The 21,857-nt window shown below is 51.0% G+C and overlaps 1 protein-coding gene across 1 annotated transcript in view; it reads right to left on the bottom strand.

The window, feature by feature from the left end:
• Positions 1 to 12,080: 12,080 nt before the first annotated feature.
• The window catches only part of LOC135873116 (uncharacterized), a 47,546-nt gene continuing 37,769 nt past the window's right edge, over positions 12,081 to 21,857 (bottom strand). Inside the window, 2 exon segments of the mRNA XM_065397597.1 lie at positions 12,081 to 12,112; positions 15,220 to 15,346. Of these exon segments, the coding sequence (XP_065253669.1) occupies positions 12,081 to 12,112; positions 15,220 to 15,346 (159 nt within the window).

The raw sequence follows: 21,857 nt of genomic DNA, 5'->3' as shown, positions 1-21,857 counted from the left end.
AACGAAGGGGCACTGCCAATGGGTTCACCACCTCAGGCGCACCTGGAGAGAACAGCCAACTGTGTCCAAGGCAAATCAAAAGTTTTAGGACTCAGTCTTTAAAGGTAGGATGTTGTGGTGTTAGAATTTGTATTTCTTTATGTGGGTCACTGGCAAAACCAGTTTCATGACCCCTTTAGTTCCTAGTCCACTAGAGTATAGCAACTTATTACTGCTCCCAGATAATGAGGTGGCTCCTTTTGTGGATGTGGTAGAGATCTGTGCTGCAACATTGAAGGTTCTCTGTGCAAACCCTGTGAGGATTCCCCATGCCAGCGCTGTGCGGGGCTTTGCACATGCAGGGCTCGGCTCCTCCTGGCCAGTGCCCCAGATCAGAGGGTCTTGGGCTTTCCCGGGGTGGGTGCCCAGTCACAGGCAGTGGGGGAAGGAAGGAGCCTGCTGGCCAGGCTGTTCCTGAGCTCAGTACTCTGACCAGGGGCTGGTTCTCCGCACAGCGCTGGGAGTGGGATGCATGCCACCGGGGGGATATGGAGGAGAAGCAGGGGAGAGGGGGTGAAGGGGAAAAGTAGGGAGAGGACAGTGAGAGGGGGAGCACGTAAAGGGCAGATGGATGGGCAGCAGAGGCGACACTTAACCGGCTGCCACTTGGCGCCTACCCACATTCACCAGCCACCACAGCTTGCAGCGCGCAGCCAGTGCTGGCCGGAAATGGGATGGGGGGGCGGGGTCCTGCTGGCTGAGAGCCAGCACACAGAGGAGGCTGCGCTGATGGACCAGCAGGGGGAGCGGCTGGCCCCGTGCGCTACAACTTTGCCCCGCCACCAGCCTTGCACGCCCACCCACACCATCATCGGCCACTGGACCCCTCCACTCACCACTGATGGGCGGGCGGCTGGTGAGCAGGGATCCGGCCAGCAGCAGGACCCACCAGTACTGATGGGGGGGAGAAGACAGAAAATGCCGGACAATTTGTCCGTTTTTTAGAAAAAGTCATGACACCTGCAGGATAATATGAGACTGTCCCTTTAAAAATGGGACGTCTGGTCACCCTGCTGATGACTCATGGGGCTGGGGGTTTATTACAGGTCCTCCAGTTCCCTGTCAGAACCCTGGGGATCTCCTCACTGGTTCCTTGCACTTTACACCCTACACCTATATGATCCCACATAAAACAGGCTCAGGTAGGATTCCCTCCCGAGCTTGCACAAGAGCAAGATACTGGATGGCTCAGTGTGAAACACTCTTTCTGTGGGTGTTAATCAGAGCGCTTCTGCAGCACTCTCACCCTCTGCTAGCCAAGGAAGCAAGAGTGTAGGCCCAGGAATCAAACCCAGGCCTCTAACATGACAATATAGACTGTTAGGAGGACACTGTTAGGTTTAAAACCATATTTTTTAAAAAAATTGTTAGCAATGAAAGCAAATTATGAAAGCAGGAAGTATTTTATAATCTAATTTGCTTTCACTATTTCTGGTGTTTATTTTCTGCATTACGCTCAGTTTGGACAATGAAAATTGACAAGCCAGTTTCCCTTTTGTTTAGAGTGGATTTCTAGTTAATTTCTCTTTTAGATTTTTTAGGCCCTAGCCCAATGCTGCAATGTCAGACTGCAAACACTGCCAGGGGAATGGCGATACTTTTTTGCAAATTGTTTTCATTGGATATGTCTTATTTGATGCAAAATGTTTCTATTGTTTTTTCTTAAAAAGATCAGTTTTTAAAAAAAACTACATTTGGGGTCTGATTTGACCCAAAGTATCCCTTTAGCCATCAACGCGATGTTTGAAAACTTACAAGCTACAACTAGAGACATCAAGGGAGAAAAAATAAAATCACTAACTCCACCTGCACACGCTGGACTAGGAGAGCTCTTTGGCGGGACGGAGTGGGAGAGTTTGTATGTAGCTCACATGACTGCCTTATTTCACCTGGGATTTTGAACCTGGTCCCAAGTACCAGCCTAGCAGTTAAAAGAGAAAAAAAAAAAAACATGTTTAGCCCCATCACCATGAGGGGGAGCTGTGAAAAGTGGGCAGGAGGGTGGTTGTTGCTTCCCTCCCCTCTCCTCTCCTGCTCTGCTGGTTCCAGGCAGCAGCTGTTTCCCTCCCCATCATCTGCTGAGCCATGCTCTGTCCTACCCTGTGTGTCTCTCTCTCAAGGTTGTGGGGGAGGGAAGCATAGGAGAATACAGGGCATATACCAAAGCAGATGTGCTGCTAGAAGTTCTTCCCTGGCTGGCATGAGAGCTCCCCTCTCCTGTTTCAATTGCCTTTTAACCCCTGCTCATGAAGACACCCAGATGAGGAGGGATGGGAAGTCCTGAAGCTCACCTGCTCCCTGGAGAGAGGCCAGATGGGAGGAGCCCCAAGCCTTCCTCCCTGGAAAGAGGAGAGAAGCCCCACATCCACCCTCTGTGAGAAAGAGGGTGAGTGGAGATGTCTCCTGAGGATGCACGCAGGTAAGGGGAGCTTTAGGGATGGTGGTGTTTGGGGAAGGTGGATTATGGGGGAGTGGGACATCCCTAGAGTCAGAAAAGCACCCACAGTCCTGGATATTCATCTGACACCCCTCCCCCAGACCATGGAAGGGCCTTGACAATTCATATATTCAGCTTAAAAGCAGCCTACATTTCACCAGAGTCATGCATATGAAAGTCCCCTCTCAGCACCTGGGGGGCTAGTGGCCTTTGATCCTTGTGTTCTGGAGAGTTGTGCCTGCAAAACTTCTTCAAATGTTGGCACCTCTCTTAGAAGGAGCTGTGGTGGGTGCAAAGAGTGAATGGGTGAGTGGTGGACAGGTGCCTTTCAGAGAGATGGGTGAGTGTTAATTAGCTAATGTCTGTATGGTGCTTAGCAATTTATATATTCTTTATGTTTGTACAGTGTGTAGCATAACTGGGCCTCCTTCCTGGTCGGCCTCTGGGCAATACCCCACTATAAATGTGAGATACAAGTATGATTATTATGGGGACAGTGATAAATAGACAAACTTCATTAAGAGCTGCAAAGTGGAACCCTGGAAGTCAGGAAGGGCTAGAGCAGCAGCAAAACAGGGTAAAACCAGCTGATTCTCAGCTGGACCTTTAAGACCCCCCCAAAGAGCCTTCCCCTGGGAGACTGGGTTTGCAGAGGTAGTTTAGTAACACTAAATATATCTAAAGTTATTGACTTTTTACCAAACTTGGTACAATACTATTTCATTTATCGGGGTGTCTCTCTCAAAATGCTTTACTGAGTTAGATGAGAAGTGGAAGACAGAAATTGAAGCAAGCGTAAGGGATGTGTTTTCGAATGGTATAAAATGAGGGCGCGTTGAGGCCACAGAGAAACTGTTCCAGACAGTAGGAGCTGCGGAGGAGAAGGCTCTTGCATCACATGCAGTAGGAATGTGAGAGGGGGTTGTTGCTAGATATGAGAAGGGAACGGGGCAGAGAACAGGTCCCTGAGGTAGTCTGAAGCAAGACTGTGAGGGGATTTAAAAACAACGCAGGCGGTTTTGAAGGGAATAGTGAGCCTGTGGGATTGTTTGAGGATGGGCTTGATGTGGCTCTGCTTTGTTGTTCGTGTAAGAAGACTGGCATCAGCCTTCTGCATACGGTGGAATGGGAAGAGCTGGAATTTGAAGCCACAGAGCCTGCAGTCCAGGCTCAAAGTTGCTAGAGGCTTATCATCTTAATCACCCCCTCCGCTTTCAGTGCTGCTATTTTAGGGTGTCCAAGCTGGGACGCTCGGCACCTGGCTCTCAGAAGTACTGTACACTCCGCTTAAACTCAGTGCTACTTAATTTCCAGTTTTCCTCAGAAGCCAGTAGTGGCATTCACAAAAAATCAGTGGGGCCCGCTGCATAATGTAAGGTTAATTATGTGTAGGTGTTTTTTGTTTTTTTAAATACCTGTTTCCTTCCATCAGTTACAAATTAAATTGAATGTGCTTTGTTCTAGAAGCAGGTAGAGTGGAGAACCCAACTGATCTTTTCCATTTGTTATTTTACCCACCTCGATCATGTAACAGCCCAGTTTCCAGCAGTCAATTGCCAACATCACAAACCCCACCATCCATTTGTGGTTTGTTGGCCGCCTTGTCAGTAGTCTCAGCAGACAGGCTGATGGGGGCCAAATGAGAATGGAGATTTGAACTCCCCTTTCTCTGCTAGGTGCTGTTCCTCCAGAACAGGGTTGAATCAATATCAGCTGCTGCTGTCTCTGCTCTGGGGATAATTTCTGTCTCTAGAGCTGTCAGCATAGCACAGGGATCGGCAACCTTTGGCACGCAGCCCACCAGGGTAAGCACCCTGGCGGGCCAGGCCGGTTTGTTTACCTGCCGCATCCGCAGGTTTGGCCAATCGCGGCTCCCACTGGCCGCGGTTCGCTGCTCCAGGCCAATGGGAGCTGCTGGAAGCGGCACGGGCCGAGGGATGTGCTGGCCGCTGCTTCCCGCAGCCCCCATTGGCCTGGAGCGGCGAACCGCGGCCAGTGGGAACCGCGATCGGCCGAACCTGCGGACGTGGCAGGTAAACAAACCGACCCCGCCCGCCAGGGTGCTTACCCTTGCGGTCCGCGTACCAAAGGTTGCCGATCTGTGGCATAGCACTTTTCACCAGCATTAAATTCACTTAATTAATGTAAAATAAATACAGCAAGTGGCATTTACCATTTTGCTTTATTTAGAAGCTTTTCCATCGACCTGCACAAATCTATGCCCTTGGTCTTCATGTCAGATTCCACTTCCAAGTATTGTCACTTACAATCATTCTGTATAGGGCAGGTAAGCTACATATCTTCCACCTGCCACTTGAAAATCAATGACATTTGCAAGCAGTGACTTCTAGTGGGTTAGATGAATGGCTCAGTTGAAGTCACTGTTTTTGTTCTGTATTGCAAGAGCTGTGCACAATAATGCAATCAAACAAATAATCAGGGGGAAAAAAGTTAGACACAACTGTTGGCTATAACATCATTTGCAAAGGCCTAAAGAGAGTCCCCTGTTCATTGTAAACCAAAGAAACCAAGCATTCTTGGGATTGTTTACAGTGCACTCATTTCTAGAGTCAACTACAGGGAGACCTCAACCATTTTAGTCCAAACATCCTGAAACCTTATGTGTGTAGACAGGAGGGGGGATGGGCTCAGAATCCAGACCTGTAATCCAAGTGTGTGACTACTGCAAGGACTTGACAGATATTTGCCATGTGTGAACATAAACACACAAACCAGGGATGAGGCACCAGGAGGCCAATCCACTGTCTGCTGAAGTCGGTTGGAAGACTTTGACTTACTTCAGTGCGATTGGATCAAGACTATGGGCCTTCTTCAGCCCTAACAACTCTGTTATCTGTCTGTGATTCTGTGACTTGTAAAGAGTAGTTTCTGCAGCTACCAAAAATCTTGGCAGACTCCCGCTGTGGTGATTTCCACGGAACAGTTTGTCCTCACTAACCTAAAGCTGTTTCTTTATATTTAAAAAAAAGGGTCAGGGAAATGTAATGATAGATAAATGGTGAGAAACTAGTGTTACAGGCCCCAGGCCAGCCAAACACTTAACCATTTGCTTTACTGCATCTGTAACCCACACCTGTGCAGTGTAGTGTTCTGTTCCCCTCTAGGGGCATCAGGGCCACATACGGAGGTTGATGAACATGCTAGGGCATCGGTGAACAAATCTGGGTCTCTTAGCGCAGGTAATAGAGGCTCATGCTGTTAGAACCCGAGGTCTCAAGTTATGTTTCCGCTCCCAATGACGCACCAGAGTTGCTGCTACACATCACAAATGCTTAGCTGAGTAAAGCACATTTGAAGTCAGTGGGACATAAGCACGTGCTTGGGTACTTTGCTGTATTGGAGCCAGAATGGGGGAAGAACTAGGAAAGTTTCCAGACATGTTCAAAATGCTAACTGCCTTCTAAATTCATGTTTATTTTGCATGTGGACATGCTGAAACTGGTGTTGTGAACCAGGCAGCTTTTAGTGAAACACCCCTGATAGTAGCCACGATAAAACAGGCCATAATTCACTCCTGGGGGGATTCTGCATGACTGCACACCTGCAGAAAACGGCAGGGAAGCAAAGGGAAGCCGTGTGGAGGTGGGACACCCAGGGGCACAGTGTTTTTTTGGGGGGGTTGCCCCCCCAACAGAGGTAAGGCATGGTGGGGGCACACAGGGTTACATGCCACTGCCCCCCCTCCCCATTTCTGCTAGCAAAGAGCTGTCCAGCTGAAGGAGGCTGCCTCTCCACTCTGCTGACTCTGCAGCTGAATGCTGCCTCCTGGGTCCTAGTGCCAGTTGGGCTCCCCTTCTGTGTGGTGGGAGCCTTCCAGTTTTCTTTGCAACAGTGAGTGCCTGCAGTGGGGCTGGGTAAACGGGGGGGGGAGGGGGAAGAAGGAAGGGGGGTGACGTGGTGGGTGGAAGAGGCAGTGGGGAAAGAAGGGGGTGGAATAGGGTAGGGGGAGGGGAATGTGGGAGTGAAGCAGAGCCATAACTAGCTATTTTTGCGCCCAAGGCAAGAATATAAAATGGCGCCCCCCCCCCAGCGCTGCCCGCCCCGCAGAAACAAACCCTCCTTCCCCAGTGCCACCCCGCTGAAACAGCTGTGGGCCGAAAAGGAAGGTTTGGGAGGGGGAAGAAATGGCACACATAGGGTAGGGTTACCATACGTCCGGTTTTTCCCGGACATGTCCGGCTTTTCGGCAATCAAACCCCCGTCCGGGGGGAATTGCCAAAAAAACGAACATGTCCGGGAAAAATGCCGGCCGGGCACTTCCCCTCCCGCGGGTGCTCTGCTCCTCCCCTGACTCTTCGGCTCTGTTTAAGAGCTGAGCCGCCCGAGCGCTATGGGCTTCAGGCAGCCCCCTTGCCTCCGGACCCCAGCCGCCGGCCGGGCACTTCCCCTCCCAGGCTCCGGCGGCGCAGGGTCCGGAGGCATGGGGGCTGCCCGAAGCCGGTAGCGCTCGGGCAGCTCAGCTCTTAAACAGAGCCGAAGAGTCAGGGGAGGAGCAGAGCCTCCGGCCGCGGCGGCTCTGCTCCTCCCCTGACTCTTCGGCTCTGTTTAAGAGCCGAGCGCTACGGGCTTCGGGCAGCCCCCATGCCTCCGGACCCTGCGCCGCCAGAGCCCGGGAGGGGAAGTGCCCGGCCGGGGGCGCAGGGTCCGGAGGCATGGGGGCTGCCCGAAGCCCGAGCGCTACCGGCTTCACGGTTTGCCGGGCAGCCTCCAGACCCTGCGCCCCCGGCTGGGCGCTTCCCCTCCCGGGCTCCGCTGCGCTGGGGAAGCGCCGGCCGGGGGCGCAGGGTCTGGGGGCTGCCCGGCAAACCGTGAAGCCGGTAGCGCTCGGGCAGCCCTTTTCGCGTGGCTGGGAGTGGGAGGGAGGAGGGGGCGGGGTTGGGGCGGGGAAGGGGCGGAGTTGGGGCGGGGCTGGGGGTGGGAAATGGGCGGGGCCAGGGCCCTGTGGAGGGTCCTCTTTTTTTATTTGTTAAATATGGTAACCCTAACATAGGGTGACCAGATCACAGCAGTAAAATAGGACCCGCCCCCTCCCCGCTCGGCCCCACCATCACACCCCTCTTCACCCCCTACCCCCCCGCTGGCTTGCTGCGTCCCTCCCAGTCAGTCCCCCCCCACCACTTGCCTCCTTTCACCTTCTCCCTCCCCTGCCAGAAACCCCTATGCCCACCCCTAGAACCTCTGCTGGCTCACTGCTCGCCTCTTTGCCCACCCGCTCGCCCCCAACTCACCGCTCGCCCCCTCCCCCCCAAGTATAAAGCCTCATTCAAAGACCCAGGGGTCACTATATTACTGCACACAGCAGTCAATCAGTGCAGTTGTAGATAAATCTCTGCATTATGCATGTTTGTATAACTTTTATATGACTTTGTATTGAACCTTGATAATATATTATAGCGGGCCCCTAAGGTAGTATAATTAAGGTAAAAGAAAAATGTCTTTTTGCTAGAAGTAGAATAAGATCTTCCCCCCACTTTGTAATCAATTGCCCTGTTGAATGAATGAGGTGTGAATGAGGAAGGCGTGGAAGGCAGCACCTCCAGACAGCTGCAACCCTTGGAGAGGGGCTGGGAGCCAGACCAAGGACAATCAAACTGTTCTTGTCAAGTGGGCTGACTAGAGAAGAGCAGACATACTGATGGCCTAGGGGGTTAGAAGCAAGCACCTTCCTTTGGGAACACCCTCTTTGCAGCATTGGGACAGCCCCCAGCCCAGAGAAAAGTAGCAAAAAGGACCAAGGGACACAGTCCCAGATTTTGAATCTGGGAGATTTGCCCCCCTCCATCCACCGACTCGCCGCTCGCCTCCTCACCCCCCCTCCAAGTATCAGGGGCGGCAGGTTTGTAGAAATTTTGGTAGTTGCCCTCTGCCCCCCATCTGCCTAAGGCAGGCCTGCACAACTCGTAAAGCGGCGAGGGCCATATTACTCCAAAGAAAACAGCTGAGGGCCGTAACCCCCTGAGCGCCGCCAACCCCCCCCACCAGCGCCACCCGCCCCACGGAAACAAACCCTCCTTCCCCAGCGCCGCCCCACCGAAACAGCAGTATTGAACCTCGGTAATATGTTATAGCGGGCCCTTAAGGTAGTATAATTAAGGTAAAAGAAAAATGTCTTTTTGCTAGAAGTAGAATAAGATCTTCCCCCCACTTTGTAATTAATTGCCCTGTTGAATGAATGAGGAAGGCGTGGAAGGCAGGCACCTCCAGACAGCTGCAACCCTTGGAGAGGGCAGGGCCAGCTCGAGGATTTTTGCCGCCCCAAGCAAAAAAATTTTTGGCCACCTCCCCTTTCTTTTTCGTGCCCCTCTGCCCCAGGCCCCACCCCAACTCCACCCTTCCAAACCCCTTCCCCAAATCCCCAGCACCGCCTCCTCCCCCGGCATGCCGCATTTCTCCCCCCCCATTGCTTCCTGCGGGCCCCCCGCGACCTCCCGCCCTAGCTCACCTCCGCTCCGCCTGCTCCCCCAGGCACGCCACCGCTCCGCTTCTCCCCCCTCCCTCTCAGGCGAGGGAGGGCGGAGAAGTGGAGCAGCGGCGTGTTCAGGGGAGCAGGTGGAGCAGAGGTGAGCTAGGGTGAGGGGGAGCAGGAAGTAACGGGAGGGTAGAGGAACCGCTCCCCGGTCCAGCTCACCTCCACTCCACCACCACCGCCTCCCCCGAGCGCCCGCCGCTCGGCTTCTCCTCCCTCCCAGCCTTGCTGCGCGAAATAGCGGTTTCGCACGTGGCAAGCCTGGGAGGGAGGGGGGAGAAGCGGAGTGGCAGCGCGTTCAGGGGAGCAGGCGGAGGGGAGATGAGCTAGGGTGGGAGGGCACAGGAAGTAACGGGGGGGTAGAGGAACCACTCCCCGCTCCAGCTCACCTCCGCCACCTCCCCCGAGCGCCCCACCGCTTGGCTTCTCCTCCCTCCCAGCCTTGCTGCGCGAAACAGCTCTTTCGCGCGCGGCAAGCCTGGGAGGGAGGGGGGAGAAGCGGAGCGGCGGCGGTGCGCTCAGGGGAGCAGGCGGAAGCAGAGCGGAGGTGAGCTGGAGTGGCGAGGGCACTTTTTCCCCATGCCCCGGAGTCGGCACCTATGATGGCCAGCGCCAGAATGCCGCAACTAGAAATGTGCCGCCCCAAGCACCTGCTTGTTTTGCTGGTCCTGGAGCCGGCCCTGGGAGAGGGGATGGGAGCCAGACCAGATCAGTAGAACAGGTCAGCCACCGACTCACCACTGGCCTCCTCAGCCCCCCTACCCCGGCTCGCTTACTCACCCTCCGCCACTGCCTGCTCGCTCGCCTCCTCAGCCCCCCACTCCTCCGGCTCGCCGGCTCACCTGCCCCCCCACCACTGCCCGCCCGCTCGCCTACTCAGCCCCTCCTCCCCCGCCACCGGCTCACCTGCCCCCCCTGCCACTGCCCGCCCACTCGCCTCCTCAGCCCCCCTCCCTCACCCACCGCTTGCCTACTCACCCCCCCACGGGCCGCACAGTGAGCCCATCTACTCAGCCCCCGCGGGCCGCACAGTGAGCCCCCGCGGGCCGCACAGTGAGCCCCCGCGGGCCGCATGTTGTGCAGGCTTGGCCTAAGGCTCTGTGAGGGAGTTTGGGTGGGGGGAGGAGGTCTGGGGTGCCGGCCCTGGGTTGGGGCAGGGGATTGAGGTGTAGGACAGTTGAGAGGTTGGTCTCTGGGATGGAGTCTGGGGTACAGGCTCTGGGACGGAGTTTGGGTGCTGGGTGCAGGCTCTGGGCTGGGGCAGGGCCTCTGGGTGCAGGCTCTGGGACAGAGTTTGGGTGCAGGAGGGGGTGTGGGGGAAGGGGGTGAGGGTACAGGCTCTGGGACGGAGTTTGGGTGCTGGGTGCAGGCTCCGGGCTGGGGCACAGGGTGGGGTGCAGGATGGGTGGAGGGGTGCAGGCTCTGGGAGGGAGTGCGGAGGGCTGGGTGCAGGCTCTGGGACAGAGTTTGGGGGCCAGAGAGGGGGTGTGGGCTCTGGGAGGGGGTGGTGGGTGCTGGGGGGGAGGGGACTGCCATCACATGTGGCTTCCTTCCTCCCCTGCTGCCCCTCGCCATAGCCTCACTGGGGGTGGGGGATGGGGCTGCCCCTTGCCCAGTTTGCAGGAGTGGTGGCGGGGGGTGGGGGGGCGGATCACAGGGTCAAACACGCACCGAAGCCCCAGCAGCTGCTCAGGTGAGTGAGGTCCACTGCAGATAATCCTGCCTCCCACCGGAAGCCCCCTCAGCGTCTCCTCCAGGTGGGTGCAGGAGGAGGGGAGGGCTGTGAAGCACGTGTGTGCCTCCCCTCCCCTCCCCCTCCTGACGTGCAGCAGGTGGCTGCTCGCCCTCAGCCCTCTGCCGGCCAGCGTCTCTTGTTGCCGTAGAGGCAGCAGCAGCCGGGAAAGCCACGCAGCTTTCCTTCCGACAGGGACGCTCCGGGGCTTTTCTGCGCCCCTCGGCTTTGCGTGCCCGAGGCAAGTGCCTCACTCGCCTTGCCCTTGTTATGGCACTGGAGTGAAGGGAGGGGGATGGAGAAGAAAAGGGGATAGAGGAATTGCTGGGGGAAGTGGGAGGCTGGCATGCAGCATCCCCTTGGCAGCCGCTGGGGCTCCCCCATTAAGCAGGCCCATCGAACCCTCACCTTGACAAGCCCCACCACCCTACACCTGGACCCCTCCAATGAGCCTTCCAACCCGGACCCCCACCTCACTGAGCCCCAACCAGCTGCACCTGGACCCCCACCCCATCAAGCCCCACTCTCCCAGCACCCGGAGCCCCCAACTGAGCCCCCCACACCCAGCCCCCCTGCTGAGCCCCAACCACCTTCACCTGGATTCCCTGCAGAGTCCCATTGCGCCTGCACCTGGAAACCCCCAACGAGCCCCTGTGCATCCAGATCTCCCACTGAGCCACCCGCACCCAGATTGCCCCACACAGAACCCTCTCATCCCACACCTGGATCCCCCCCCACTCAGCCCCTCCACACTTGGATTCTGCTTAGTTGAGCCTGCCCACTCACACCTGGTGCGCCTGGCGCAGAGGGGCTGAGGCCCCGTGTGTTTCTGGGGCAGGCCCAGCTCTTGCACTGTCAGGGTCAGGTGAAGCGTCACGGCTGAATTCCTGTACCAGGGCAGGTGGTGGCTTTAGGGTGATCTCCCCCCTCAATGTAGCCACTGGCTTGTGCTCCCCACTGCCATGCTGGAGCCACATTTATTTATTGACAAATAAAATTTGCAGAATTTTGCAGAAATTTAAAATATTGTGCACATCATTTGTAGGTGCAGAATTCCCTCAGGAGTAATAATTACAGCCATGTTCCTCTTATTTTGTGGCCTATGTTTAGTAAGACTAATGTAAATGTGCTCCTCGAGCCCAGGGGCTCAGTATCCACTGAAATAGTTTCATTGGTAGTCCTAAGGAAAGAGCAATTCAAATCTATGTACCATATGGAATGTTGAAGACTAAAAAGCAAGACTGTGAAATGTTTCTTGTCTGGAATTCTTCCATTTAAAATGAGAGCTATGAAGAAATACAAAAAGTTTGGGCTCTAGGCTGCAGTACGACTTTTCCAGCTTGATATCGTGCTGTGTCATTCAACAATTAGCAGGATCAAGTATCTCAGGTGCTTTGTACGCTTTGGTAGAATCCACCTACAGAGAAAAAACACACGCCAAGAAATAAGCGTGATGAGGGATTGATTAGCTGTAATCTCAGTTGTATTCCTCCTTCAGACTTGGGGCTTGTATTGATTTGTTTAGAGCTAATGGAGCTGCCAGTCAAAGAAACAGAAGCAGTCAATATGTAAATAAGTTAAAATTTAAAAAAATGAGCTCTAGTAACATCTATCCTTAATTAAACACCTATAGCAAATTCATACAGACAACATTGTTTGCCTGTGTGTTCATAACACTCAGCATTTCTATAATGCTTTCCATCCCCTAATGTCAATTTGCTTTACAATCAGTAATTAATTAAGCTTCCTACCATGCAGTAAGGCAGGTTTTATGTGGAAGCTGATGCACAGAGAGGTTTCTCAAATTCACACAAGACACCTGTGCAGATCTGGGACTAGAGCCAAAGTCTCCTGACTGCTACTCCAGTGTCTAAACCTTGAGACCATCTTTCCTCCTCATCTTGCTTACACTGACATGCTTGGCATCTTGTGATGGGATGGAAGGTCAGAGGACAAATCTGAGATCTTATTACAAATCTAAGGAAAGCAGCAGTATCTTTCCACTGATCTTTAAAAAAAAATTGATTTATATGGCAGTATGAATGGTTGGGGCGCTTACAGAATATATATGTGCTTTGCAGGTCCCTGCCTGTGACAGGCTATGCAGACCTGGTCCAGGGGTTGACAGGAAAGGGGTTTCATGTTAAATAAAGGATTGCAGTTCTGCTGCCCTGAGTGCAGACACTTGCAAGGCGAGCAGGGTTGAGCCAGCTCTGGGGAATTAATCAATTCCCTCACTACCCTTTAATAAGCATATGCGGAGCAGGACTTTAGATCTTTCTTTGGACTTGGTTGCAGCAAGCCAGGCCTTATGCCATCAATTTAGCTGAGGAAACCCCTGTTTTTGTGTTTGGCCTTCAAAGGGACAGGACACTCTTTACATTTACTTTTCTGTTTTTCAATAAAGCAACACCACAAGGCTGTGCACACTCCACCTAGCCAGGCAGAGTCTTACTCTACACTTGGAGCTGGGGTGGGGGTGTTTCCCAGCTTGAGGAGACATCCTTGTGCTAGCTCTGATCAAGCTAAGCTACCATACTAAAAATACCATGGCCGCCAGCTGCGCAAGTGGTGGGATGGGCTAGCTGCCCTAAGTACGTACCCAGCCAAGACGATAGGCATGTACTTGGGGTGGCTGCCTGTCGCGCCGCTGCAGCTATGCTCTATTTTTAGCGCACTATCTCTGATCCAGCTAGCGCAAGTGTGTCTCCCCAAGCTCCAAGTGTAGACTTACCCTAACTGACCTGTCAAAAGACTGCCCTCTAAAGGCACAAGTCAGGATTGCACCATACACAACACTAAATCGCACAGGGTGAGGACTCAATAGTTTGAATAATCTAAGTTAAAGTCTTAAATGCAGCTACTTGGGGCTTGTCTACATGGGAAAGTTTTGCCATAGCATAGTTATACTATACAGGGGTAGGCAACCTATGGCACGCGAAGGCGGCATGCGAGCTGATTTTCAGTGGCACTCACACTGTCTGGGTCCTGGCCACCGGGCCAAAGGGCTCTGCATTTTAATTTAATTTTAAATGAAGCTTCTTAAACATTTTAAAAAACGTATTTACTTTACATACAACAATAATTTAGTTATATATTATAGACTTATAGAAAGAGATCTTCTAAAAACGTTAAAATGTATTACTGGCATGCGAAACCTTAAATTAGAGTGAATAAATGAAGACTTGGCACACCACTTCTGAAAGGTTGCCAACCCCTGTACTAGTATAAACCCCTGTGTGTTTATACTAGTATAGGAATGGCTTTTTGCTGTTTAGCTTAATCCCCTTTCTAAGCGTCATAAAGAAAAACTGAAAAAAGGTGCTCTTATGCTAGAATAAGACTGTCCACATGGTGGTGGGGTGGGGGATGTTATGTCCATGTAACTATATTGGTTTAAATGTACACCTTAGATTACACAGAAAAATTGTTCCCACACAGAAAAGGTTTTAGAATATCCACATTTTATTATGACAGTAGATAGATATGCTGTTTAAGGTCTCCTGATGTTGTTCCTATGGCTTCACAAAGAACACTTACACGGGATTCTGTCGGTCTTCTGGTAGTCTGGACTAGAGTGTCCACACAGGGTTTTGCACTGGTTTAATTAAATCTGTTTAAAATCACTCCTATGGCTTGTCTACACTACAGATGCTACAGCAGCACAGCTATGGTGCTGCAGCTGTGCCACTGTAGCACCATAGCGTAGACACTTGCTACAGTGATAGGAGGGTTTTTTCCCCATCACTCTGATTAATCCACACCCTCTAGAGGTGGTAGCTAAGGTATTGGAAGAATTCTTCTGTCAAGGTAACGGTGTCTATGCCGGGGCTTAGCCTGGTTTAACTATGTCTGTCGGGGGTGGATTTTTCCCAACCCTGAGTGACATAGCTGGGTTGACCTAAGTTTTAGGTGTAGACCAGGCCTTAGTATACTTTTTTAGAGTGTAAACCAGGCTCAGGAAAAAAGGTAGTGGTCTGTTTGATTGGAGTTTTTCTTTTTTTGGTTTTGTTTTACTTACCTCAGGGTAACTAACCCCATTTGAAACACCAATTAGCAGCTAAGGCTAAGTTAGATGCAATGTAACACATTTACAATCATGTTAGCTAATGCAGCAGTCAGCCTGAGGAAAAAACTAGTATGTGATCCTACTTAAAAGCTGTATCTTAGTGCACATATGCTCAAGGGGGCTTAATGGTAGTTGCACACACAAGCTTAATTCTGGCATTTTCTAACTTGAGTGTTTAACTTTGCAACCTCAATCACTCAGGGCTTGTCTTCAATACAGAGTTAACGGAGGCTAGTTAGTGCCCTATTACTTCCCTGCCTGTAGTTCACTTGTTGAAGCTTGGAGGAGTTGTTATGTGCAACACAAAGAGAGGTTTTGAAAAAGTCCAGTGTGGCATTTTGGTGTTGGGTTTTTTAAGTGACATACGTAAAGCCCCTACCGTCTGGCCATCTGTAATGGGCCCCTGACGCATTCATTGCTGCATTGGGCTGGCTGACATGGGAGTTGTGCAGTACCTGTTTTCCTGGAAACAGCTTTCAAACCACACTTCCCCCTAGGCAGTTTGCAGGTGTAGAGGCCAAGGCAGCCATCACAGTCTGAGGGTTTCTGGCAGGTCTTAGACTGAATCCCAGGACAGGAATACTGGAAGGAGAAAGGGAGAGAGAGGCTGTCATACCAACACACTCCCTCTGCAACCAACTCCCAGCCCCAGTGATCCCCACACCCTCAAACGATACTGAACTTTAATTCAGGTTTCTAGTGGTTACACTAGTAAATGCACTGAATTCCCCCCAGTTGAGGGGAGGGTTATCTCTAAACATAAACATTTACTTTCTGCATAGGCCTTTTCCCATGAAAGTGTGGATCCCGATCCAAATTTCATTTCCTCCTTCTACCCCCAGTATTTGGATCTGGGGGTTTGGTTTGACTTGCTCTAGCACTGAGGAACAGCCATGACAGTGGGATCTAGGGTCCAATTTCGAAGCGCCCTTCAGTCCAAAGTCTGGGGTTTCCACAGTTGGAGGTTTAGTTGAGGCCCATCTCTGCACTTCAGGTTAATAGTTAAACACTGTGAGGTGGAACTGAGCCCCTGATTCCTCCCTGTTTCCCCTTGGTGGTGCTCACTTTCTTCTTAAACTCTCTAAAGTTGCAGGGTGAGGATTTCAGAGTCCTCCAAACCTGGATTGATCTGGGCCAGGACTATCTTTTTGTTAAAGTGTGCACGGTGCCTAGCACTGTGGGGCCTCTCGGAGTTACAGCAGTGCAAATAATGATCCATCCAAATAAAGTTCTCCTCTTCTCTAGGCATAGCTGCAAATCAATAATAGGGACTAATAAGCCTAGCTCCACAGGGACTTCATAAAAAAACCAGCTCCTTCCTGTTTTTAATTTAGCAAATTATATAACAGCCCTATCTTGTGTAGGTGGCTTAGCAACTACCACATTTAATTACTTGCCCCAGGGCTGAAACATGACAGCAGCTTCTCTTAAAGCGAACTACTTTCCTGGCAGAGGTGCATGGCAGAGGGAAAAGGGTAGACTTTTCACAGGCATTAAGAGGGCAGGTAGGCACCTGATTGCCATTTGTGCCTTTGAAAAAAATTGACCCCAAAGCCACTAAAAGGAGCTTCTGTTTAAAGCTGTATGGCTACTGTGCCATTACTAATTGTGGCTGGCTTCTAAACTGAGCTGCAAAAAGCCATTTAGTTCATTATTCAGTTTTATCCGTGTCAGTCAGTCAATCTCAGGGATTGCACTTCTCGTGTGCCATTGTCTCCACACTTGCAAATTGACAGCAATAGGACGTTTGGAAATTAGATGAGCTCAGAAGATCCACTTTATCTCTCCCAGACAGCTGGAGGGATCTTTAATGAATCCAGGAGAAAATGAAGCCAAGTTGCAAAGTTGACTATGAAGTAATGTGATGAGCATTTGTTGCCTGTTCTGGGCTCCTCACTTCATTTTTCTTAAATGGTCTGGATGTACAATCTACATTAGCTAGACCTTGGCTCTATTTAGAGACAGAAAATGGTAGATTACAAGGATCTAGAAAGGTCCGGGGGCTTCAGTTCCATTTTTACAAACGTAACAAGCAAAACAAAACAAAAATTCTAAAAGCCATAAATCAACTGAGACTGAAGGAAGGACCATGGTACTAGATCTCTGCTCTCTCCAGGTGGCGTAGCTCTCTCCTCATCCATTTGAAATTTGCTGGAATGAACCTGCAGGAAGAAACCACCCATTTCTCTATAGAGTTGAGCGCCAATGTAGAGAGCTAGGAGGAAGAAGTCTGAGTAGGCCTGGATGAACTGATAATAGTACATGTGGACACTCAGTGCAAGGACATGGACAATGAGCTGGGTTTTATTAGATAAGAAACAGTCCCTTCCAGAAAGAAGGACATGCAATTGTGGGAGAAGTTGTTGATCAGCTCTCTCCTGGATACCTGCCATTGAACTGGGGAGGGCAAAGGGGGAAAAGCAAAGGGTGCAGACAGGGGACTCTGGCTTGTACAGCTACCTCTACCACCCTTTAGTTTTTGCAATTACGACCCATTGCAGCTGGGTTTGTGTAGTCATTACCTAGACAAAGTTCAAGGAGATGTTTTTCTTTATTGTATTTCTTGGTTTATCCATTTCTTCATTCTCTTAAACAGTATCCTGTTTAAATACAACTCTAATTTGACTTTGACTGTTAATACTGAGTAGGATAAGTTTGATCTATTGACAGACAGCAGAGCCTATGTGTCACTGGCGCCTCCTCCTGGTCGTGCTGGGAATTAACTTGAGACCAATGTCCCCGTCTGTGGTGTGCACACCGGCACTCTGTCTCTGCTCCTGCCTATGGCTCCTCTCTCAGCTCCCAGAACCGCGGTGTCATCTTCTCAACTCAGCCCCCCCGGTTAAGTTGCCATCCACTTTTCCCCCCTTCTGAGGTGGGGGGGGAGGATATTTCTGTCCAACAGTCCTGCCACTTCCCCTCTGGTGAGTGGGGGGGGACCCAGGCCCACCTACTACTCCAAGCCCCAACCCTGGGATCCTGTAAATAGCAGCCTCCTGTTGCTTCTCTGTAACCTTGGTCAATGCTGCTCTATTTCCCTGGGCCACTTCCCCATGGCCCCAGCCCCTAATCTCAAGGCCTCAGCTATTCAGTCCCAGGAACTAGTCACTGCTCTGTCCAAGCTTGGTGCTTACAGTTCACTCAGCCCTCCAGGAACACAGTCCTTGCTCCCTGGGCTCCCAGCAGCAACTGCCCCTACCCTGCAACTCCCTTTTATATGGACCCTCTGGGCCCTGATTGGCTGTCCCTCCCAGTCCCTCTCCTACTGGCTGTTTCCCACGCAGCCTCCCCAGGGCTCTGTTAACCCTTTCTCTGCCAGTGTGGGGTAGTGGTCCCATCACACTACGTCATAGGCGCTAAGGAGGAGCTGTGTTCCCAGCCTTATGATGAGGTGCTGATCGAGGTCCATGCTGGTATAAAGAAAGCCCTTTCGCTATAGATTGGTATCTGTGTAATGTGAGTCATCAAACCTTGGCCAAAGTTTAAAGTGGCCTGGGTGAAGCTGGGTGGCAGATCTAAGACCACTGCAGTGAGAAGTGACGCAAGTCAGGTATTCAGTGAGTCCATAGTAGCACTCCTTGATTGGAGGTGGAGCTCAGTCCCCATGGGCTACAGCCCCTATAAACTACCTGCTCTGTCAAGATGCTATTTTTAAACTTAGACACTTAAAGTTGATATTTAGTTGCCCAGCTCCAGACACCTGTGTTTTGAAAATATGTTGATGAATGGTACCAGCAATGGTGACATAATTAGTGTGAGGTGAATTTTTTTCAACCAATAATAAATTTGCCAAATAATATTCAGGGCCCCAAAACTGTTCATGAATTTGAGGCGAACTCAGAAAATAGTTTCAGCTGAAAAAAAAATTCAAAAATGTTGAAAGTTTCCTTCTGACATTTTTCAAACTGGACTGTGTCAACATGTCATTTAGGAAATGTCGTTTTGAATCACCATTCAAAATGTTTCATTCGACCAGAAGAAAATTTTTTTTTTTTGTCTTGTTTTGGCAAGGGAACACTGGAGGAAAAAACCTCGTTTTGGTTTAAAACAAACCGAATATTTGGGGGTTTGGTTCAGCACCAAATTGAAAAATCAAATTATTCACTTCGTTTTAATCGTAACGCACTTGTTTAGAAGGGAACAAATGGCCTGGGAATGAGATTTCTGTACACTTCTTCTTGCATTTCCAGCTTAGAACTGGGCTCGTCTGTTTATGCTGAACTCTAAGAAGAGACAAGCTCTGCTGCGCCAGTGCTCTGCACCCGTCCCTGGCTAGCCTACGAGCAGGGTGTCGAGGTTCCTGACTGGCAAAGACAGGCCATCTCACACTGCTGTCTGAGCTATGGCTGCTGTTTAGTATTAATCTCCCCAAAAATACTGAAAAAAAAGCTGTAATTTGATTATGAGCTAGTGAATGACAGACCCAGATCTTCGGTGACACCACGTTAAGCCCTGCAGACAGAGTAGCTATACTGGATCACAAAACTGTATGCGCGCATACCACACAGACTAGGAGAACCCCTTGATGGCTTTAGCTGGTTGTTAGGCAGGCACAGAGACCCCCCGAGAACTCTTTCGCTCCGACTCTCCCATACAAACCCTCAGTATGCAGCTCCTTCAGGATGGGATGGCTGGGGGAAGAGGACATTCTCTGTTGTCTCCCCAGACCTTAATCATTGGTTTTTATTTCACCCTCTGATGAGATGAACTAGGGTCACTTCCCCACCACCCCAGAGGCAGCTGTTAGGCAGGGACAGAGTCTGAGGTGGAAGCAAGATAGAGGCGGAGGGCAGTGGTGTGGTGTTATACTCACAGTGTCAGTATTGAATTTCCCGTGGCCTTCCAAGTGGTTGCTGGATCCTGGGCTCTTTCTCTTGGGGGGCTGCAGCTGGAGGCTCTGCTGCTTGCTAGTGGCCTTCTGTTTACTGCTTTCTCGCTGTGGCTTGCTCAGCAGTTTGCTGTGGGACCTTGCTCCAACTCCAGCTTCTCCTGCTGCCTTCTGCACTCTGGCAGCAGGCTGACACCTCACTGAGCTGCCTTCTGGCGCTTTCTCTCCTCCATCTGATGGCTGAGGTCCTTTTCTCGCTCTCTCAGCCCCCACTTGCTTCTCTGGAGCTACCAACCCTTTCCCATCCCCAGCCTGAACCATGAAAGAGAGCTGCACCGAGAGGACAGCAATGGTGGTCACTGCATAAACCTTCATCCTTGGGCTCTGGTTTCTTCTCAGCTACTGTGTGTTCCTGTGCCCAGCCCAGGTGCTTGTAGGGAGGATCAGAACTGCCTCTTGCTCAGTGTGGGCGGCTGAAACCCTTTTATAAAGCAGAGATCTTCCTCCACCCCACCCCTCTTTCTGGGTGTCAATGACACTGAAATTCTAGCTTTCCTCTTATACCTGCAAACCTGGCTGCTACTGCTGGGAAACTCCCCCTCCCCCAAACTCTCTCACAGCCCTCCCACTAGCAACATCCCCCCCCCCTCCTCTTTTCAAAGGTATCTGTGTGTGTCTAGTGTTCTCTTTCCCAGTTGTGATCATGGAATATTTTGGCTAAACTATTTGCAGGCAGGATTGAGATAAATAAATGGATCTGCTGGCAAACAGTGCACATCAGGTGCAGGGAGGTGCATGAGAGGAAGGGGCTAATTTGGTCTCAAAGGCATCTTTTACAACCATACATTTTTCAATACCTTAGATGACTGATTATGCACTTTCACCACTGGGATGTTGGGGGTATGTGTTTCTTTCACTGCTTCCAATGGAAAGACCATTGGTACACCCACTCTTTGGTTAGGCTGAAGTTGCCCCCTGAGTACACAAAGGTGGTGGGAAAAGGTGTTGGCTCGATGGGAGCTGGTGCGAGTATGTGTACACAAGTAGGGAATCACACCCCCAGATCATAGTGTAGACAAAGCCTTAGTGAAAAATGAATATCCCTGAGACTGTATAACAGGCAGAGAAGATTCCTGCTTTGTTTCCTGTGGTGCAAAGCACAACTTCCAGTGCTCACAGGTGAGAGAAAAGCTAACCATCCACCTTAGCTGGCCTTGCTGCTGAATTTAGCCAATGAATTGCTAACACTACCTGCTGATTTTGAAGAGGAGGAAGGTTGGGCCACTGTAATACTGGAGGGCTAATGCTACACACCCACCCCGCAACTGCTCTCTATCAATAAGGGCACCAGTGAAGGAGGTTTAATTGCACAGACAACCACCAGTCCACTGAACTCTGAAGATGAAAATTGAACAACCCCAAGGAGCAGTGCTTAAAGTTGCAAGGTTGGGGGTTAGAGACCCAGTGAGGGAAAAATCAAGCTGAATCACTGAGGGGCGCGCACACACACTCTCTCTCTCTCTTTTTAAGCACTGTCTTACCTCTGCTGCTGCTCCCAGCTTACGTGAAACCTCCCACTTTTTGAAGACCACTTTAAGCACTGCCAGCAAGTTCAGGCTGAAACAGTAACAGGATGTTTCGCTAACCGTATACTTCCATCTAACTTGTAAAACCCCATGGATGTCTTCTGAGCATTTGGAACTGCAAGCACATGGACTTGCATAGTGGCTCTTGTGAGGTGAGCTAGGAATTGGGTTAAAATCATCACCTTCATTGTCACTTGTGACCTGAAAATGGTTTGAGTGGTGGTACCTAGCCCCAGGTCCTCTGAGGTATTTAGGCTCCCGTGACACAGCGGCCCAGCGGTAGTTCACTACTCTGTCTCTGCGACTCTTGTCAGGCCTGACAACCTCATACACCTCTCACACCAGTTATATTTATATAAAAGGTGACATGTAATATATTGTTGGAAATCTACTAACACACTGGTCATTAATGTCACTGTGAAATGTTTGTAACAGCACTGTAGGTGAGATTATAGATCCTCTCTGATATTATGTCTTGGAGACAGAACGGACAAAGGAGACAAAACACATCTTTTTTCCAAATGAAGGGAACAGAATATGGTGGCAGAAGTCCCATCCAGGAAAGGGGGTCTGACTTGCTGCCTCCGGGTCAGCCAGTGGCTAACCCTCCTGCAGCTTTATAAGGGGTGGGGAGATGTGACCCTTAGAGCACCCCAATGCCAGATGGAATAAACCTACT

This window comes from Emys orbicularis, chromosome 1 (genome assembly GCF_028017835.1).
Source record: "Emys orbicularis isolate rEmyOrb1 chromosome 1, rEmyOrb1.hap1, whole genome shotgun sequence".
Lineage (NCBI taxonomy): Eukaryota > Metazoa > Chordata > Testudines > Emydidae > Emys > Emys orbicularis.
This window is presented reverse-complemented; position numbering and strand designations above follow the sequence as displayed.